Genomic DNA, 15783 nt, shown 5'->3' with positions numbered 1-15783 from the left:
TGAATGCGTACGTGTGTGTGCGTGTGCATGCATACACTGTATGTGAGTGCGCGTGCATGTGAGCGCCGGCGTATGTATGAGCGTGTGTGTGCTTGAGTGTGTGTAGGTGTGCAAGTGTGTTTGTGTGAGCATATGATGTGTGTGTTTGTGCATGTGTGTAGGCGACTCAAAGGGGCTCTGTGTCTGCTGTAATCACTGAGATGTGTGAGGGCTACAGTTCTATCCCCTCAGCACAATTCTCCCTCTCACCAGTAGTCAAGTGTCTGCTGTGTGGAAGGACTCTATATCTGATGGAGCCACTGCACGGAAATCAGTTATTACCATTGCTTTACTGTAGTGTTTAGCTGCTATGATGTTGAGCTACTACGGAGTAAATATGTAGGCCTGGTGTATACAGAGGGAGGCTTTGTGAGCTGGCTGGGCTGTGGATGGAGGGTTGTGTGTGTGTGAGTTGGGAGGGTGTGTGGGGTGCTGGTTGGCTGGCCACAACGAGGCAGGCCCGGAATTCCAGGAATGGTAGGCAAACTGGAGTTTGGATCCAGTGAGGAGGTTGAAGGGTGGAGTGATGGAGAGATGTCAGGGGTTATGTGCATTGACATGGCTTCTGTTGAGACCTTTTTTTTGTGTTTCAAGTGTGTAGACATTGTGTGTTCATGTTATTTAGACGTTGTCATTATAGCTGTCTGACTGGAAGTTTATTTCAGGGACTTGGTAATGGACCATAACACAGATTACCACAGTGTAAATTCCAGTAACAAAGTCCCATCAGAGCTGCTCAGGAAACGATGGACAGTGATGTATCCTTACACAAGTCTGTCTGTCTGTCTGTCTGTCTGTCTGTCTGTCTGTCTGTCTGTCTGTCTGTCTGTCCGTCTGTCCGTCTATCTATCTATGGCCCAGGCACATCAAATTTAGTGTCAATCAAATTAAAGTTAACAATTTTTTTTTTCCTTTTTTGTAAGGCACATATAAATTGTTCAACCATGTTCCAACCTACAGAAATCTGTAACAGGGTGACTGCAACTGAATTGACTACAATGGGGAGTCATAGTAGTCATAAGCCAAAGTTGGTTCACCTGCTACCAGTGTTGTAGGAGTCTGGTCTCCAGACCACATATTGAGGGTCTTGTCTGGGTGCCAGGCGTGGCAGCCCAACCAACCCACAGAGAAAATGGAGTCACCATCGTAAGTTCGAGTCTAGGGTGAGATGGTGGGTGGAAGAGTGCGCTTAATTAAAATGGAAAAGCGTCGCGGTAGTTTTTGGAAAAAGAAGAACTTCAAGACGAAGCAGCTGCTTTATAAGTGGGATGCACTGTTGAGCGCTATACCCTGAGGGGTTCGTGCTGACTGTACGGAGATTGTGACAGCCGGTTAAATGGTGTCCCTTGAGAAGCCAGGAACAAGATTTATGTCAGGAGAAGTGCAGTATTATCATAAGGAGGCGTATACTTGGAATACAGAGGAGGAATGGAGGGGGAAAAGAGAGGCAGAGGAGGTCTAAGAGAGAGAGGGAGGAAGAGGGTGAGCTTGAGTCGGTTAAAAATGGTGGGAAAAAGGGAGATGGTTTGTTAAAGAGGAATGGTAGAAAGTGTAAGCTGAGTGAGTGAAGACAGGAGGAGAAATGGAAGTGAATGAGGTCGAAGTATCGGAGGTGGTAGGTGTGGTGAAGTTCTCGGAGCCCGAGGCTTGAACCGAGGGTCAGGATAAAGATGAGTCAGTGACTGTAGGAGTGAAGTTTTTGGAAAAAGTGGACTCTTGCCTTTTGGCTGATCTATTTGTGGTTTGAGGGTGGATGAAAACTGAGTTGGGTGCTGTGGAATCAGTGAGGGTAACCAGAAGTGGTCTTGTAATAATGGTTTGTGTTTCTGCTGGTCTGACAGAGAAGGCTCTCCGCGTTTAACAAATTGGGGCAAGAAATGTGAATTGTTTTGCTCTCAAGAAAATGCCGCCATTGAAAGGAGTGATTACTGGGGTAGCGGTAAATGTAAAAGTTGACCAACTGAAGGGGAAGATTCCCTGTGTTTGTGATGCTCGTCGTTTGGTGTGAAGCAGACAGGGTGGTGAGAGCAGTGAAACAGAAGAGTCATCGTCTGTTCTTTTGAGTTTTGATGTTGTTAGGATATATAAGTTATCCCGTACGAGCTTTTGTGCCGAATACATTACGTTGTTACAGGTGTCAAGCTTATTGGCATGTGGCAGCAGAATGTAAGATGGAGGTTCCTAGGTGTGAGAAGTGTGCAGAAGGGCATGAGACAAAGGAATGTGTAGTGGTATGTGTTAATTGTAGAGGTGCCCATGTGGCTGGTGATCAGAAATGTTCCATGTGAGAGAGGCAGGTTGAAGTTTCCACGGTTAAGAGTACTGCAGAAGTTGTCATATGCTGAGGCAGTGAATTTAAAAATATATATATATATAATTGAACCTTTATTTAACTAGGCAAGTCAGTTAAGAACAAATTCTTATTTACAATGACGGCCTACCAAAATGCAAAAGGCCTCCTGCGGGGACGGGGGCCTGGGATTAAAAATAAATAAATACAATATAAATATAGGACCAAACACACATCACAACAAGAGAGACAACACAACACTACATAAAGAGAGACCTAAGACAACAACATAGCATGGCAGCAACACATGACAACACAGCATGGTAGCAACACAACATGGTAGCAGCACAAAACATGGTACAAACATTATTGGGCACAGACAACAGCACAAAGGTCAATAAGGTAGAGACAACAATACATCACACCAAGCAGCCACAACTGTCAGTAAGAGTGTCCATGATTGAGTCTTTGAATGAAGAGATTGAGATAAAACTGTCCAGTTTATTGAAGAAAGTAGAGGAAGATGGGTCAAGGGGGAGGAATCCTGAGAGGAGTGGTGTGAGTAGTAGATCTGTACCAGTACAGAGGGATAGGCCAACAAGTGATATATGTTTCAGTAAGATTGGATTTTTAGCATTTATAGCAATGGTTATCAACTATACTGCAGGGATGAAATGTAAGTCACAGAAAATTGAGGTTGTGGTGGCAGCTGCAGAGAGGTATTTGGGTGTGCGAGACTTGACATCAGAATAGTTACAGGGTGTGTTGAGTGGTGGTGTCCCGTCCTTTCAGGTTGTTGGCCTGGGGTAGGACGACTTAGATTTAAATAGTGTAGTAGGATGGTGTTATTTTCTATTATTTAAATGTTTTTGTGAGTGTGTTGTTAGATTGTAGGGTATTTGTAAAAAAATAAAAAAATAAAAAAATGTTTTTGTATAATGGAGTTGTACTCCAGTCTAGTAGGTGGCGGTAATGCAACATCTATTGGATGCCAACCGCCGTTAAAACTCATCGAAGAAGAAGATGTCTGTGTGTCAGATACATTTTTACTTGGTCTTGACTCGGTATCGGACAGTGAGGACTCCTAATTTCTTCCCGAGACCAGCGAAGTAAAAAACTAAATTATCAGCTTCCATTCAGTCAGCGCATAAAAGCTCTTCGCCAGGACAAATATATACACTCCTTTCTTGAAACATGAATATGTTATGGCCTATTGAAACCTGGGATTCCTACTTTACTCGTAACATTACTGTCCTTTACTCTCATTGAAAAATATCCTCTTTGTCCGAATTTCCTTGACTCGCTGGTAGGGAAGAGTGGGGGAAAGTTGTGCGCTTACTAATAGTAAACAGCCACCCCTCAGAGCCTGGTTCCTCTCTAGGTTTCTTCCTGGGTTCCTGCCTTTCTAGGGAGTTTTTCCTAGCCACCGTGCTTCTACATCTACATTGCTTGCTGTTTGGGGTTTTAGGCTGGGTTTCTGTATGGCACTTTGTGACATCGGCTGATGTAGAAATGGCTTTATAAATGTGATTGATTGATGTAGGAGAGTGCACTTTTGTAAAACAAAGGAAGTGGAGGCTATACATAGGTATACACCCTATACCCACTTTTCTTCAGTGGGCATTGCTATACTCACTTCTTAATCCCTTCTGTTGCGTATCAAAGTAGTGTAATGGAGGCATACAACTTATTAATTATGTAGTATAATTAGGGTTGGAAACTTTATGGTTACAGAGTTTTTCCAGAGATTTTCCATGGGAAGTTAAGCCCTGGAATTTGGGGCATTCTGCTTAAATTCATCAAATAAGTTAGCTTATAACAGTGAACCTTTTTTGTGGGATACACATATGGCAATTCTAGGTTTTGTGGCATATTTTGGTTAAACTATCCCCAATTCAATGGAATTGCAAATGCAAAGTGCATTCTTCCATCACATGAACAGTGCACTCTTCCATCACATGTACAGCTGATTCTCAAGATCTTGCACACGAATGAGATGCTATTGAGCCCACACTACTACACTGTCTGAGCCAAGGACTACATGCTTTCTGGTAAATTTTTATTACAATACTGGGTGGGATTAATATTTTATTTGACAATATTTTTTGTTAACTAGTAAATAGTAGCCTACAGCAAACTTGTTAACAATTTCTGCTAGTTAGTTTTTGATACCATGTGGGTTTTAGCTTGCTTGAGCCTGCTAACTGAGGAGTGTTAATTCACCTGTTTCCAAACATGTTTCATTTTAAAACATTTATCTTACAAAGGAGTTGTTTAATCTAACTGCTTAACTATTTATTTGTACATGGAATTGTATTTCATTTTTTTTAACAAAATTGTTTCTAATCTTTACAAGACAATGCCACGGGCATTATCTGATGTGTGGAGACATTTCACTGCAGCTAATGTAGAAGGAAAATCTGTGTACATTTTCAAATACTCCTCCAAATCATATGTGAAGAATGCAAAGACGCAGAATCATCTGGCCAAGTGCATAAAGTTCCCTCAGCGCTCACAAATAGCAACCTCTGACAAAATTCCCTCTACTTCTATTCGAGGTGAAAATGATGAATCAGACACCTTATCGATAGCAACAGCTCATGGTCCTCCTGGAATCAGAAGTTTTTGTTGACTCAATGGAGGAACGTAGTCAGAGAAATGCTGATGAATGTCTTACTCAAGCTGTGTATGCAACTGGTTCACCTCTGATGCTCACAGGCAATGTGTATTGGAAGAGATTTCTGAATGTTCTTCTCCCAGCATACACCCCTCCAACCAGACATGCTTTATCTACTCATTTGCTGGATGCAGAGTTCAACAGAGTTCAAGTGAAGGTCAAGCAAATCATAGAGAAAGCAGACTGTATTGCAATCATCTCTGATGGGTGATCGAATGTTTCGTGAGCAAGGAATAATTAACTACATCATCTCCACCCCTCAACCAGTATTCTACAAGAGCACAGACACAAGGGACAACAGACACACCGGTCTCTACATTGCAGATGAGCTGAAGGCAGTCATCAATGACCTTGGACCACAGAAGGTATTTGCACTGGTGACAGACAATGCTGCGAACATGAAGGCTGCTTGGTCTAAAGTGGAGGAGTCCTACCATCACATCACACCCATTGGCTGTGCTGCTCCTCAATTGAATCTGCTCCTCAAGGACATCATGGCACTGAAAACAATGGATGCACTCTACAGTTGATCCAAGGAAATGGTTAGGTATGTGAAGGGTCATCTAGTTATAGCAATCTACCTCACCAAGCAAAGTGAGAAGAATAAGAGCACCACATTGAAGCTGCCCAGCAACACCCATTGGGGTGGTGTTGTCATCATGTTTGACAGTCTCCTGGAGGGGAAGGAGTCTCTCCAAGACATGGCCATATCACAGTCTGCCCCATCAAGAGGATCCTCCTGGATGATGTATTTTGGGAGAGAGTGGTAAGCAGCCTGAAACTCCTGAAACCTATAGCTGTGGCCATTGCACGGATTGAGGGAGACAATGCCATCCTGTCTGATGTTCAGACTTACACGCCGCAGCGTACATGTTGGACCCCAAGTATGCTGGCAAGATCATCCTGTCTGGTGCAGAGATCAACATGGCCTATGGTGTCATCACTACCATGTCTCGCCACCTTGGCCTGGATGAGGGCAAGGTTCTTGGCAGTCTGTCGAAGCACACTTCCAAGCAAGGGCTTTGGGATGGAGATGCAATATGGCAGTCATGCCAACATATCTCATCAGCCACCTGGTGGAAGGGACTTTTTGGATCTGAGAATCTTTCCCCTGTTGCCTCCATCATCCTCCAAATCCCACCAACATCAGCCGCCTCAGAGCGCAACTGGTCCTTGTTTGGGAACACACACACCAAAGCATGCAACAGGCTGACCAATACAAGTGTTGAAAAATTGGTGGCCATCCGGGCTAATTTGAGGCTTTTTGAGCGTGACAATGAGCCATCCTCAACAAGGTTGGAAAGTGACAGTGAAGATGAGGCCTCAGAGTCTGATGTTCAAGAGGTGGACATTGAGGAGGTCCAGGGAGAAGACATGGAAGCCTGAGAGGAAGACAACCAAAGCTTAGGTTTCTAGACTATCATATTGCAGATCTATGTTGAAAATGTTTTTGAGAGTTGCGATGGATCATTGGGGATCATTCAATATTCTCTTTCTTTTGTTGTTCAGTGAAAGCAACCCATGTGAAGAGTCAACTCATTTAATTAAAGTTGAATTCATAAATAATTCGTAACTTTCTTCTTCTGTTGGAAGGATTTAATCATTTGCAATTGTCTACTTATGATAAGGTAAAAGGTTTATGTTTCTGTCTCCATATGATATGGTAAATATATCCAATGCAAGAAAACATCTACATTTAAATGGTATTAATATTAATTTGCATATATTTCCGTTAATTCCCATATATTCCCGTTAATTCCCACGGAAGGTTTCCACCTCTGAATATTCCCCAAAATGTGCAACCCTAAGTATAATAGAGAAATCATGCGCAAAGTAGCCTACACAATCGCAAAGCACGTGAAATATATTCAAATGCGTTCAGCACACATAGTCTAGTTTCAGCGGAATATTATCTGCTGGCAGCAATAGTGCCCAGAGCTCAACTGTTTGTCGAATTTAGCAGCTCACAGAAGAATGACGGAAGGAAAGATGTTTCACCCTATGATATCTACCAGTAAATGCGAACTAAGGCAACCATGGCTATGCAAACCAGGTATTGAAAAATGTTAGTCCTTAGTCTTGGTTAGTAGGCTATTTGCAATGTGCAATCCAGTCATCATGGCCTGTATGCATGAACATTTCTACAAGCTTTCCCCAAAAACCTTCCCAATGAAATGTTGACTGCAATGTAGGCCTACCTGACAGAATGATATAATGCTGATTTGTATCAATGGGGAGGGAATTTGTTTTGCTCAATTGAATTGAATTAAAGGGCAACCAGACATTATATATTTTTTTTTCCCAGACCTGAAAACGATCTGCTGATGTGGTTTAAGCATTGTTTTGGACTTAGAACTTAAAAATAAAGGAGAGCCGCACACTCTAGGAGCTCAGATGCAAAAATTGAATTACCAACGTTTCGACAGCCAAGCTGTCTTCATCAGGGTATAATCACAAACACTGCGGGATGACTCGTTTATATAGTGTCAAAAGACACACAGGTGTCTGTAATCATGGCCAAGAGTGGCCTAATATCATTGGTTATTTCTCAAATATTAAAATGGCATACAAAGAACAGCATACAAAAAACAAATGTATAGCATACGATCATAGATTCATTTTAGACTACACAAGCTTACAAACAATTACAATGGCAAAGTCACAATAATCACAAGAATGGCTTCAGATCAAAGTCTACGTTGAGACCGAAGGGAGCAAGGGTCTTTAAGTTAAAGATCCAGGCAGCCTCTCGTTTTAACAATAAATTATCAAGGTCACCCCCTCTCCTAGGGAGGGTGACATGTTCGATGCCAATATAACACAGAGACGAAATCGAGTGGCCTGCCTCCAAAAAGTGGGCCGCAACTGGGTAAGTCAAGTTTATGGTGCTACGATGCTCTGAGATACGTACTTTTAATTCGCGCTTTGTTTTACCCACCAAATTTTTACCACAAGGACAAGTTATAAGATAAATAACTGCCTTAGTGGAGCACGTAATAACACCTTTGATTGGGATCTATTTCCCTGTTTGTGGGTGTTTGAAGGATCTGCATTTATAAGTGCCATTGCATTGAGCACAGCCATTACACTTGTAGTTTCCATCCAGTAGGGGCGCAAATAGACGTTGTTCAGGAATATCTTGGGGTGGTAAATCAGAGTTTACCAATTGGTCTCTGAGATTTCTGCCCCGCGAAAATACGACCAAGGGAAGGTCCGAAAACACATTACCGAGACTATCATCGGATTTTAGAATGTACCAATGTTTGTGAACGATTCCCTTAATTTGTTCAGAGCGCTTTGAATAGCGGGTAGTTAGAATGCAAGAATGCGTCTTTTTGCGAGACTGCCCTTGAAAAAGGTCATGTCTCGTTTTGTTTTGAATTTTCTCAATGGCAATATTAATCTGATCATTTTTGTACCCCCTCTCCTTGAACTTTCTTTGCGTCTCAGCCATATTTCTGTCGAAATCTGATTGTTTTTTGTAAATTATTTTGATTCGACAGAATTGGCTGTAGGGCAAACTATTTTTCAAGGGAAGTGGGTGACAACTTAACATTTTAGATTTTTTTTTAAAGTTTGATTTTGAGAGTGGAAATCTGACAAATATATAGGAAAACAGCATTTTTCACACAGGGTGCCATTCCTTCACACAGGACCCACTTCTCCAGGCACCACTACACCACTGCATAGGGCCGATGGAAAGACAGCGTTCCATTCACTCTGACATAATAAGCCAGTAGGTCCCAATCAGAAGAATACAAAAGCACAACCATTAAGCTAAGCATTTCCCAATCGAAATGTACAACTATTACTTCCCATTGCAAAAATATTTAACGTTTAGCACACAAAGTAACCGGTGATCTAGAGTTTAAATGGAACAATGTTTCACACACAAGTTATTTTCAAAGAGATGTGAGCAGCAATAAAAAATTACAGTTCCACTCACCAGATGATGATCATTTGAAACGTAACTTTTTGTTGAAAGTTATTCTTGAAAAGGGAGAAGCTAACAAATTAGCAACAACATCCTCTTCGATAACACCTGCTGCAGCCGCTGCAAACTAGCCTACAACAAAAGCTAGCTAGCTAGACCGTGGGAAAACTACTGCTCGCTATTGCACAGTGACTTGTTGGCCTTCGACCTGTTGGCCATTAGAAGTCAATGTGATTAGTTGATTCCACTGTCGCTCTAAAAAATGTCCCCATATACAGTTGAATGGCAGATGCCTTCTATCAAGCTTCTGATGGCCTAGCCAATGGCTGACTTAGCTAGCTAAATGTATCTACCCAGAGACTGCCAAAGAAAAATTCTGGTTGAATATTTTTTTGTCTTCAACAATAACCTTTTCCTTTCTAACAAAACTGAAGCGATTGAATCAGAACATAATTGAAACTAATAATCTATAAATCTGATTATTTTGTATTATTTTATAAATCCTTAACATTTCTCTGAAATTGTAGAAGGCCCTCATTGTTCCCCACTGTGTTTGGGTTTGTAAAAATTTGTGGAGTGGTTGTATTTGCCCTCAGCATGCATTTTTTTCACCATTCTGAATGTCTAGAGAATCCATATGTTGTTCTGAAATATGAACACAAAATACAGGACATTTTGAACACTTATTATTGTAACAGTTTGACAAAATGACAGTCATGATCTTGAATTGGACTCGCATTTTTCTGGTATCGGTCTTAACTCTGTCTCTGACTTCTCTTCCCCCTTCCGGTCTCGGTCTTGACACGGTCTCGCCCCCTCTGCGGTCTTGGTCTTGAATCGGTCTCGCTTTAGGTGGTCTCGAACACAACACTGCATCCTACTGTCCTGCCTTCCACTGGGATAGTGTTATATTCAGCTCATAACGGTTGTCTTTCTCTTTCTGTCGCGTGGTGGTCAAAGAGAGTGTGTGAAAACAGTTTGAACAACCCGTCACTCTCTCTCTCTCTTCTCTTCAGTTAATGTCACCTCCCCCGGCTCTTACTGGCACCTACCCATGAACCCTCTCTCTTTCCATTCACTGTAACCAGCCCTGTCACCCACTGAGCACTGACCAAAACCAGGCTGAACTGAACTCTACTCTGCTGTGCTGTGCTGTGCTGTGCTGTACTGTACTGTACTTTACTGTGCTGTACTGTACTTTACTGTGCTGTACTGTGATGTCCAAACTTGTGAAACATAGACGTCTATGATTGGTACAGATTTGATGCTGTCCGGACCAACCAGATTTGGTCTTGTTTTGGGGTAGAATAATACCAAAACATGCAAAGGAGGATATTGCATTTGTCTATATTTGTGTACCCATTCAGGATACATCACCATGAAGAGATTGACATTCATAATTATGCATTTGTGTATAGTATAGATCAGGGATGTCATTTTATTACCGGGTGTTAATCCACTTCACTTACTGTAGTTCAACCAAAATACATTTTTAGAAACTTAAGGTGTCATGTCATAGCTGACACCCCATTCTTTCTGCAGACGTCTTTGAATCTTAATTCGGTGTAGATATTTAACAGTTCTTGGAAAACGTGGTCACAATGGAGGGAGATTTTCACTGGAAATTGTTAAAAGTAGTGCTTGTGCATGGAGTTGTATGGCTTGTGCATGGAGTTGTATGGCTTGTGCATGGAGTTGTATGGCTTGTGCATGGAGTTGTATGGCTTGTGCATGNGGCTTGTGCATGGAGTTGTATGGCTTGTGCATGGAGTTGTATGGCTTGTGCATGGAGTTGTATGGCTTGTGCATGGAGTTGTATGGCTTGTGCATAGAGTTGTATGGCTTGTGTAGCCCTTTATACTCGTACCCATATACGGCTTGAAAATGGCAGATTTGGGCTCTGATAAACGCCTAAATTAGAACGCAATGGCTGTACAGTAACATGCTATACATCACGTCAGTGCTCTGGCTCTGAGCTTCACGGCGCTGGATGGGTTTTGACTGACAGCTGTTCTGAACTTGAGCACCTCGCGGGTCAACAAATTGCCCCCATCCCTCCCGCTAATTGGGCAACGTTTGCACGTTTTGTCGTCTGAGTGAGGAAAATGCTGTAAATGAAGAGGACTCTATGTATTTAGAAAGATGAGACATTGAGGATCAATAAGTACCGCTTTGATGTCATACAAGGAAGCAAAACACCTGTGAGTCCAAATGTCCACATCACATTTCCATATCATAAAACGAATGTTATATCCAGTGTCAACGTTTATGATCACTATGTGTGATGTAGAGTTACAAGATGACATGGCGTCATACCCTGGGTTGGTCTGAACAGAATGAGCCTATGTTTGTCTGTTGCGAAGGACATTTGCTGAATGCACTCATGGCTTCTTTCTATGTGCATCAAAATGTTGATCTGTTTCCCTGAATTGCATTGTGAAAGCTTAACACTGTGACATGGTATTTTATAAATTGACAATAGAACAGGCTTTTTGGAGAGGTGTGTGTGACCACTTGGAGACACCAGTTAGTCCTCTCCCTGAGAACCCTTGTAATTATTTCGTCTTTTGTTGCACCTACCCCACATTTTCCAGGAATATTCTTATCGTTTTACTGAATGTATCCAGATTATTTTCTGATTTCTTTATCAACAAATGCAACGAAGAGTACAGTAAAATTGTAAAATGACCAAAATCAGTCCAATTTTTTGATTCGGTCTTGTGTCAGGTGAACTGTTGTGTTCTCAGCTTTTGGTCAAATAATTTTCCTATAATCTCGAAACTGGTCCATTTCAATTGCTACCATGTTTATGCATATGCTTTTTATATTTATTCTGTAAGACACATCTCAATTTAGCCCTATGCATATCGGCCAATTCCCACGAGTGTAAAGGGTTATCTTTGCAATCGATGGTTTTTGTTTGGCATACTTTTAAAGTGAAAAATCGGAGTCTCAGCCTCATTATGCCACCATGGAATTGCCTGCCTGTAATTACAGTTCTATTCTCTGCCTGATGCTATATCTGTGCATTGAGAGAAAGCTGTGGGTTGTCATTTGTGGACGGCTTTGGGCTCTGGAGAATCCTTCCTAAGAAGATGTGGCTATGTGTGTGTGTGTGTATGTGTTCGTGAGTGCTTGCCTGCCTCTGTGTGCATGTGCGTTTGTACATTTGTATGTGTGTGCAAGGCTGACCCTAAGCGAGATTTGGTTGGAGGGCCCCCACCTACTGGGCGAAACATTTAAGTGGCCCCTCTCTTGACAAAGTTGTAGCTTAAATTTCCTGCAATTCTTCATATTTTGTCATAGGTCATGGATAACATTTTGCACTTTTAAAGCAAGTTTTCTGAAGTTCTACATATTTTGCCATGGGGTGGGAGAACATTTCGCAAATGTATAACTAATTTCATGCAATTATACTCTCTATATACTTTGCCATGGCGCGGAGAGATAAATGAGCAGTTTTACATCCAATTTCCTGCACATTTTGCCATGGGGTGGGGAGAAATTGTTGAAGTTTTAAAACTAATTTCCTGAAATTTTGCCATAACTTATGCCATATTAATGTGATATCGGAGTGAGAATGACTAACAAAGTCATTCAGGGCCCCTGAGCACGTGCCCGGTCTGTTAATCTGCCATGATTACTTTTAGATAGCTGGCTAGACCAATTTATCAATCTAAAAATGAGTTGAAACCCTGACTGAGTAAAAATAAGTAACAAAACAAATGATGTCGCTTATGCCCTGTGTGTGTATGGTGAAAGGGGTCAGTTCCACAACTCAATGCATTCAACCAAAATGTATCTTCCACATTTAACCCAACCCCTCTGCAGGTTTCATGTGTGTTTTTGATCTGAACACACCCTTTGGTCCAGCTGGCACACCACTGGCCACAGTTAGGGTAGTGTGTGTGTACAATTGTGTACAGTCTGCCCCTGCTGTGAATAGGCTCCAGGCCTTCCTTCCCTCAGCCGGAGTTGGAAGACAGAGTGGACCCGACTGGTTCAGACAGGATTTACTGTATACCACTGGCTTCACTGACTGCCCTTTTAACATTTTTCACTAGGCTTTTAGGTCTACTGAAATGTCCATAAAACAACGTCCTTGGTTCTTGCTCCCCATGTACACACACACACACACACACACACACACACACACACACACACACACACACACACACCCACACACACACACACACAGAGAAAACCCATACATACAGTTTTGATCCACATAGAAAGTCTTCCAAATGTATTATTCTCCTGCAATGGAAACTCTGAGTGTGTGTGTGTAAGGGCATAGCATCAGCTAACCTCTGGGTCCGGCTGAGCTGGGTCCATTTCCCAGTTACTAGAACTAAAGGGAAACACATTGCTGAGTAGAACCAGTGCCAGAGCAATGAGAGTCCAACAGCAACTCTGGAGCCAGCTCTCCAGTCATACAGGCTCCACTATAGCCACACCATGATGTCATGATCCCAGAGTACTGGACTGTGAGTGTGTGTGTGTGTGTGTGTGTGTGTGTGTGTGTGTGTGTGTGTGTGTGTGTGTAGGATAGAATGCCACTGCTGTAATGGGACGTTGTGGAAGGGTGGTTGTCTTGTTGCTGCACATTCAAAGGCCGCGTTTGTCAGAGGCCTTGGGATTCTTCGTGTGCCTCCTCAGAAGACATTGGTTTCTCTGCCACTTCCTCCACTTTGAGCTGAGGCATTTGAGAGGAATGTTACTCATAAATTCTTCCACATTCCCCGTTCCCACAAAGCTGTGTCTGTGTGCGCGTCAGTTTCCACTGTAATTGTGACCAAGTGGCGTGCGAAGTGCAATGGATCTGTTAGGCGTCTCGTTGCAGTGTAAACAGCGGTGTTCTCTGGTATTAATGGCGCTCTCTGTGTCTCTGTGGTTTAACACGAGCCTGACAGCTTTCTTAGAGTCCTCTCTGGTCAGGGCACACAAAGGACCGGCTGTAACCGTGAGACTTGACACCCGTGCACTTTCGCGTCCCAACCAGACTTCCGTGTAACACACTGTAGCCGTAACCAAGAGGGGCAGTACAACAGGAGTCGAGTCTCACATAAGTAGGCAAAGAGTTAGTCTTTACTATACAGGTTTAGTAGTTACAAGTGATGACATAGAAACAAAAAAATATTAGTCACATTTAAAAAATAATAATAATAATTATACAAAATATATTTGACAATGGATGCTCAATGCAAGAGCATTTGTGGAATGTAACTGTTCCCTTTTCCATTTAGGAACATAAAACAGGAAGTGTTATCAGTAATGACACTCACTATGTCTAGTATGCACCACCTCCCATTCTTTATTTGGATGTAGTTGTTGCATTTGGGCTTGAGCGGAGGGGGATATTTCTCCTCTAAGACTGTATAAACATTGTTTTAATGTGTTCGACCAAGAGGGAAATGAAAGGTTTCGTTCACATCATTCAGTGCAAGTGAGGGGAGTGGGACTGAGGATGTAGTCAGTGACTGTGTATGTAAACATGGAACATAAACATGATGTGTCCATCATTCTCCCTCTTACAGATTCAGCAGCTGGAGACGCAGGTGGTAGAGGCAGACAAATGTGCCTTCAAAGCTCACCAGCAGGTAAATGAGAGGTGTGTGTGTGTGTGTGTGTGTGTGTGTTACATGTACAGGTAACTGCCAAAATAAAGCAAACACCAACATAAAGTGTCTTCATAGGGCGTTGGGCCTCCACTAGTTAGAACAGCTTCAATGCACCTTGACATAGATTCTACATGTCTGGAACTCTATTGGAGGGATGCAACACCATTCTTGCCTGAGAAATTCCATCATTTGGTGTTTTGTTGATGGTGGAAAACGTTGTCTCAGGCACCACTCCAGAACCTCCCATAAGTGTTCAGTTGGGTTGAGATCCGGTGACAGACGGCCATGATATATGGTTAACATTCTTTTAATGCTCATCAAACCATTCAGTTACCACTCATGCCCTTTGGATGGGGGAATTGTCATCCTATGGGGCCATAGCCATGGTAGCCAAAATAATGGCATGCCCAGCATTAATATACATGGCCCTAAGCATGATGGGATGTGAATTGTGAATTGCTTAATTAACTCAGGCGCCACACCTGTCCTTTTGACATACTTTGACATACTTCGAATCCCTCATTTACTGTTTCATTCATTTGGGAAGTTACCTGTATATTTCTTGAGCACATTCTATTATGTGTGATGTGTGCGTATGCATACTCTTCATAACAGAGTGTGTGTGTGTCTCTCAGGTGCAGTGGATGGAGGAGAAGGTGAAGGCTCCCGACGGTCAGTCAGGTGACTCCGAGGTGCGGTTGTTCAAACGCTGTCAGGACCTACAGTCTCTCCTACAGGAGAAGGATGATGTCATCACCCTGCTGGAGACACAACTGGAGGAGCAGGTAAACAGTTGTCCCTCGACTTTCTCCCTTAATGGTTTAAGTTTAGGATTGTGGGGAGGGTAAGCTGATCCTAGAACAGTGTTTGTGACTACAGCTGGAGGAGTAGGTAAAGAGCTGCCACTAGACAGTGATCTAAGGTCAGTTTTGTTCTTTCCCCCCGTGATGGTTAAGGTTAGGATTGTGGGGAGGGTATGCTGATCCTAGATCAGTGTTGATGTCTGTCTCTCTCCCTTACCAGAAACAGATCCGAGCCCAGGATGCTAAGACTGTGGAGGAGAAAGCAGCGAAGATCAAAGAGTGGGTGATGCTGAAGCTGTGTGAGGTACATTACATGAAGTGTGTGTCCTCACAAGGATGGCAAACAAGGAAAATATTTTGCCGGTCTCCACAAGTAAAAATGCTATTTTAGGCTTAGGGTTGTATTTAGGGTTAGGGAA

At 42.5% G+C, this 15783-nt stretch overlaps 1 protein-coding gene across 2 annotated transcripts in view; it reads left to right on the top strand.

Moving 5' to 3' along the window:
• Nucleotides 1-15783, top strand: part of plekhh2 (pleckstrin homology domain containing, family H (with MyTH4 domain) member 2) — a 76198-nt gene that overhangs the window by 34708 nt on the left and 25707 nt on the right. For both annotated transcript variants that reach the window (XM_023970301.2, XM_023970300.2), the window contains exons 3-5: nucleotides 14478-14540; nucleotides 15197-15346; nucleotides 15585-15668. In XM_023970301.2, coding sequence (XP_023826069.1) covers nucleotides 14478-14540; nucleotides 15197-15346; nucleotides 15585-15668 — 297 coding nt within the window. The remainder of the gene's footprint in view (nucleotides 1-14477; nucleotides 14541-15196; nucleotides 15347-15584; nucleotides 15669-15783) is intronic.

Source organism: Salvelinus sp. IW2-2015, linkage group LG25, assembly GCF_002910315.2.
Source record: "Salvelinus sp. IW2-2015 linkage group LG25, ASM291031v2, whole genome shotgun sequence".
Classification (NCBI taxonomy): Eukaryota; Metazoa; Chordata; class Actinopteri; order Salmoniformes; family Salmonidae; genus Salvelinus; species Salvelinus sp. IW2-2015.
The sequence above is the reverse complement of the archived record's forward strand: the minus strand, read 5'-3'. Positions and strand labels throughout refer to the sequence as shown.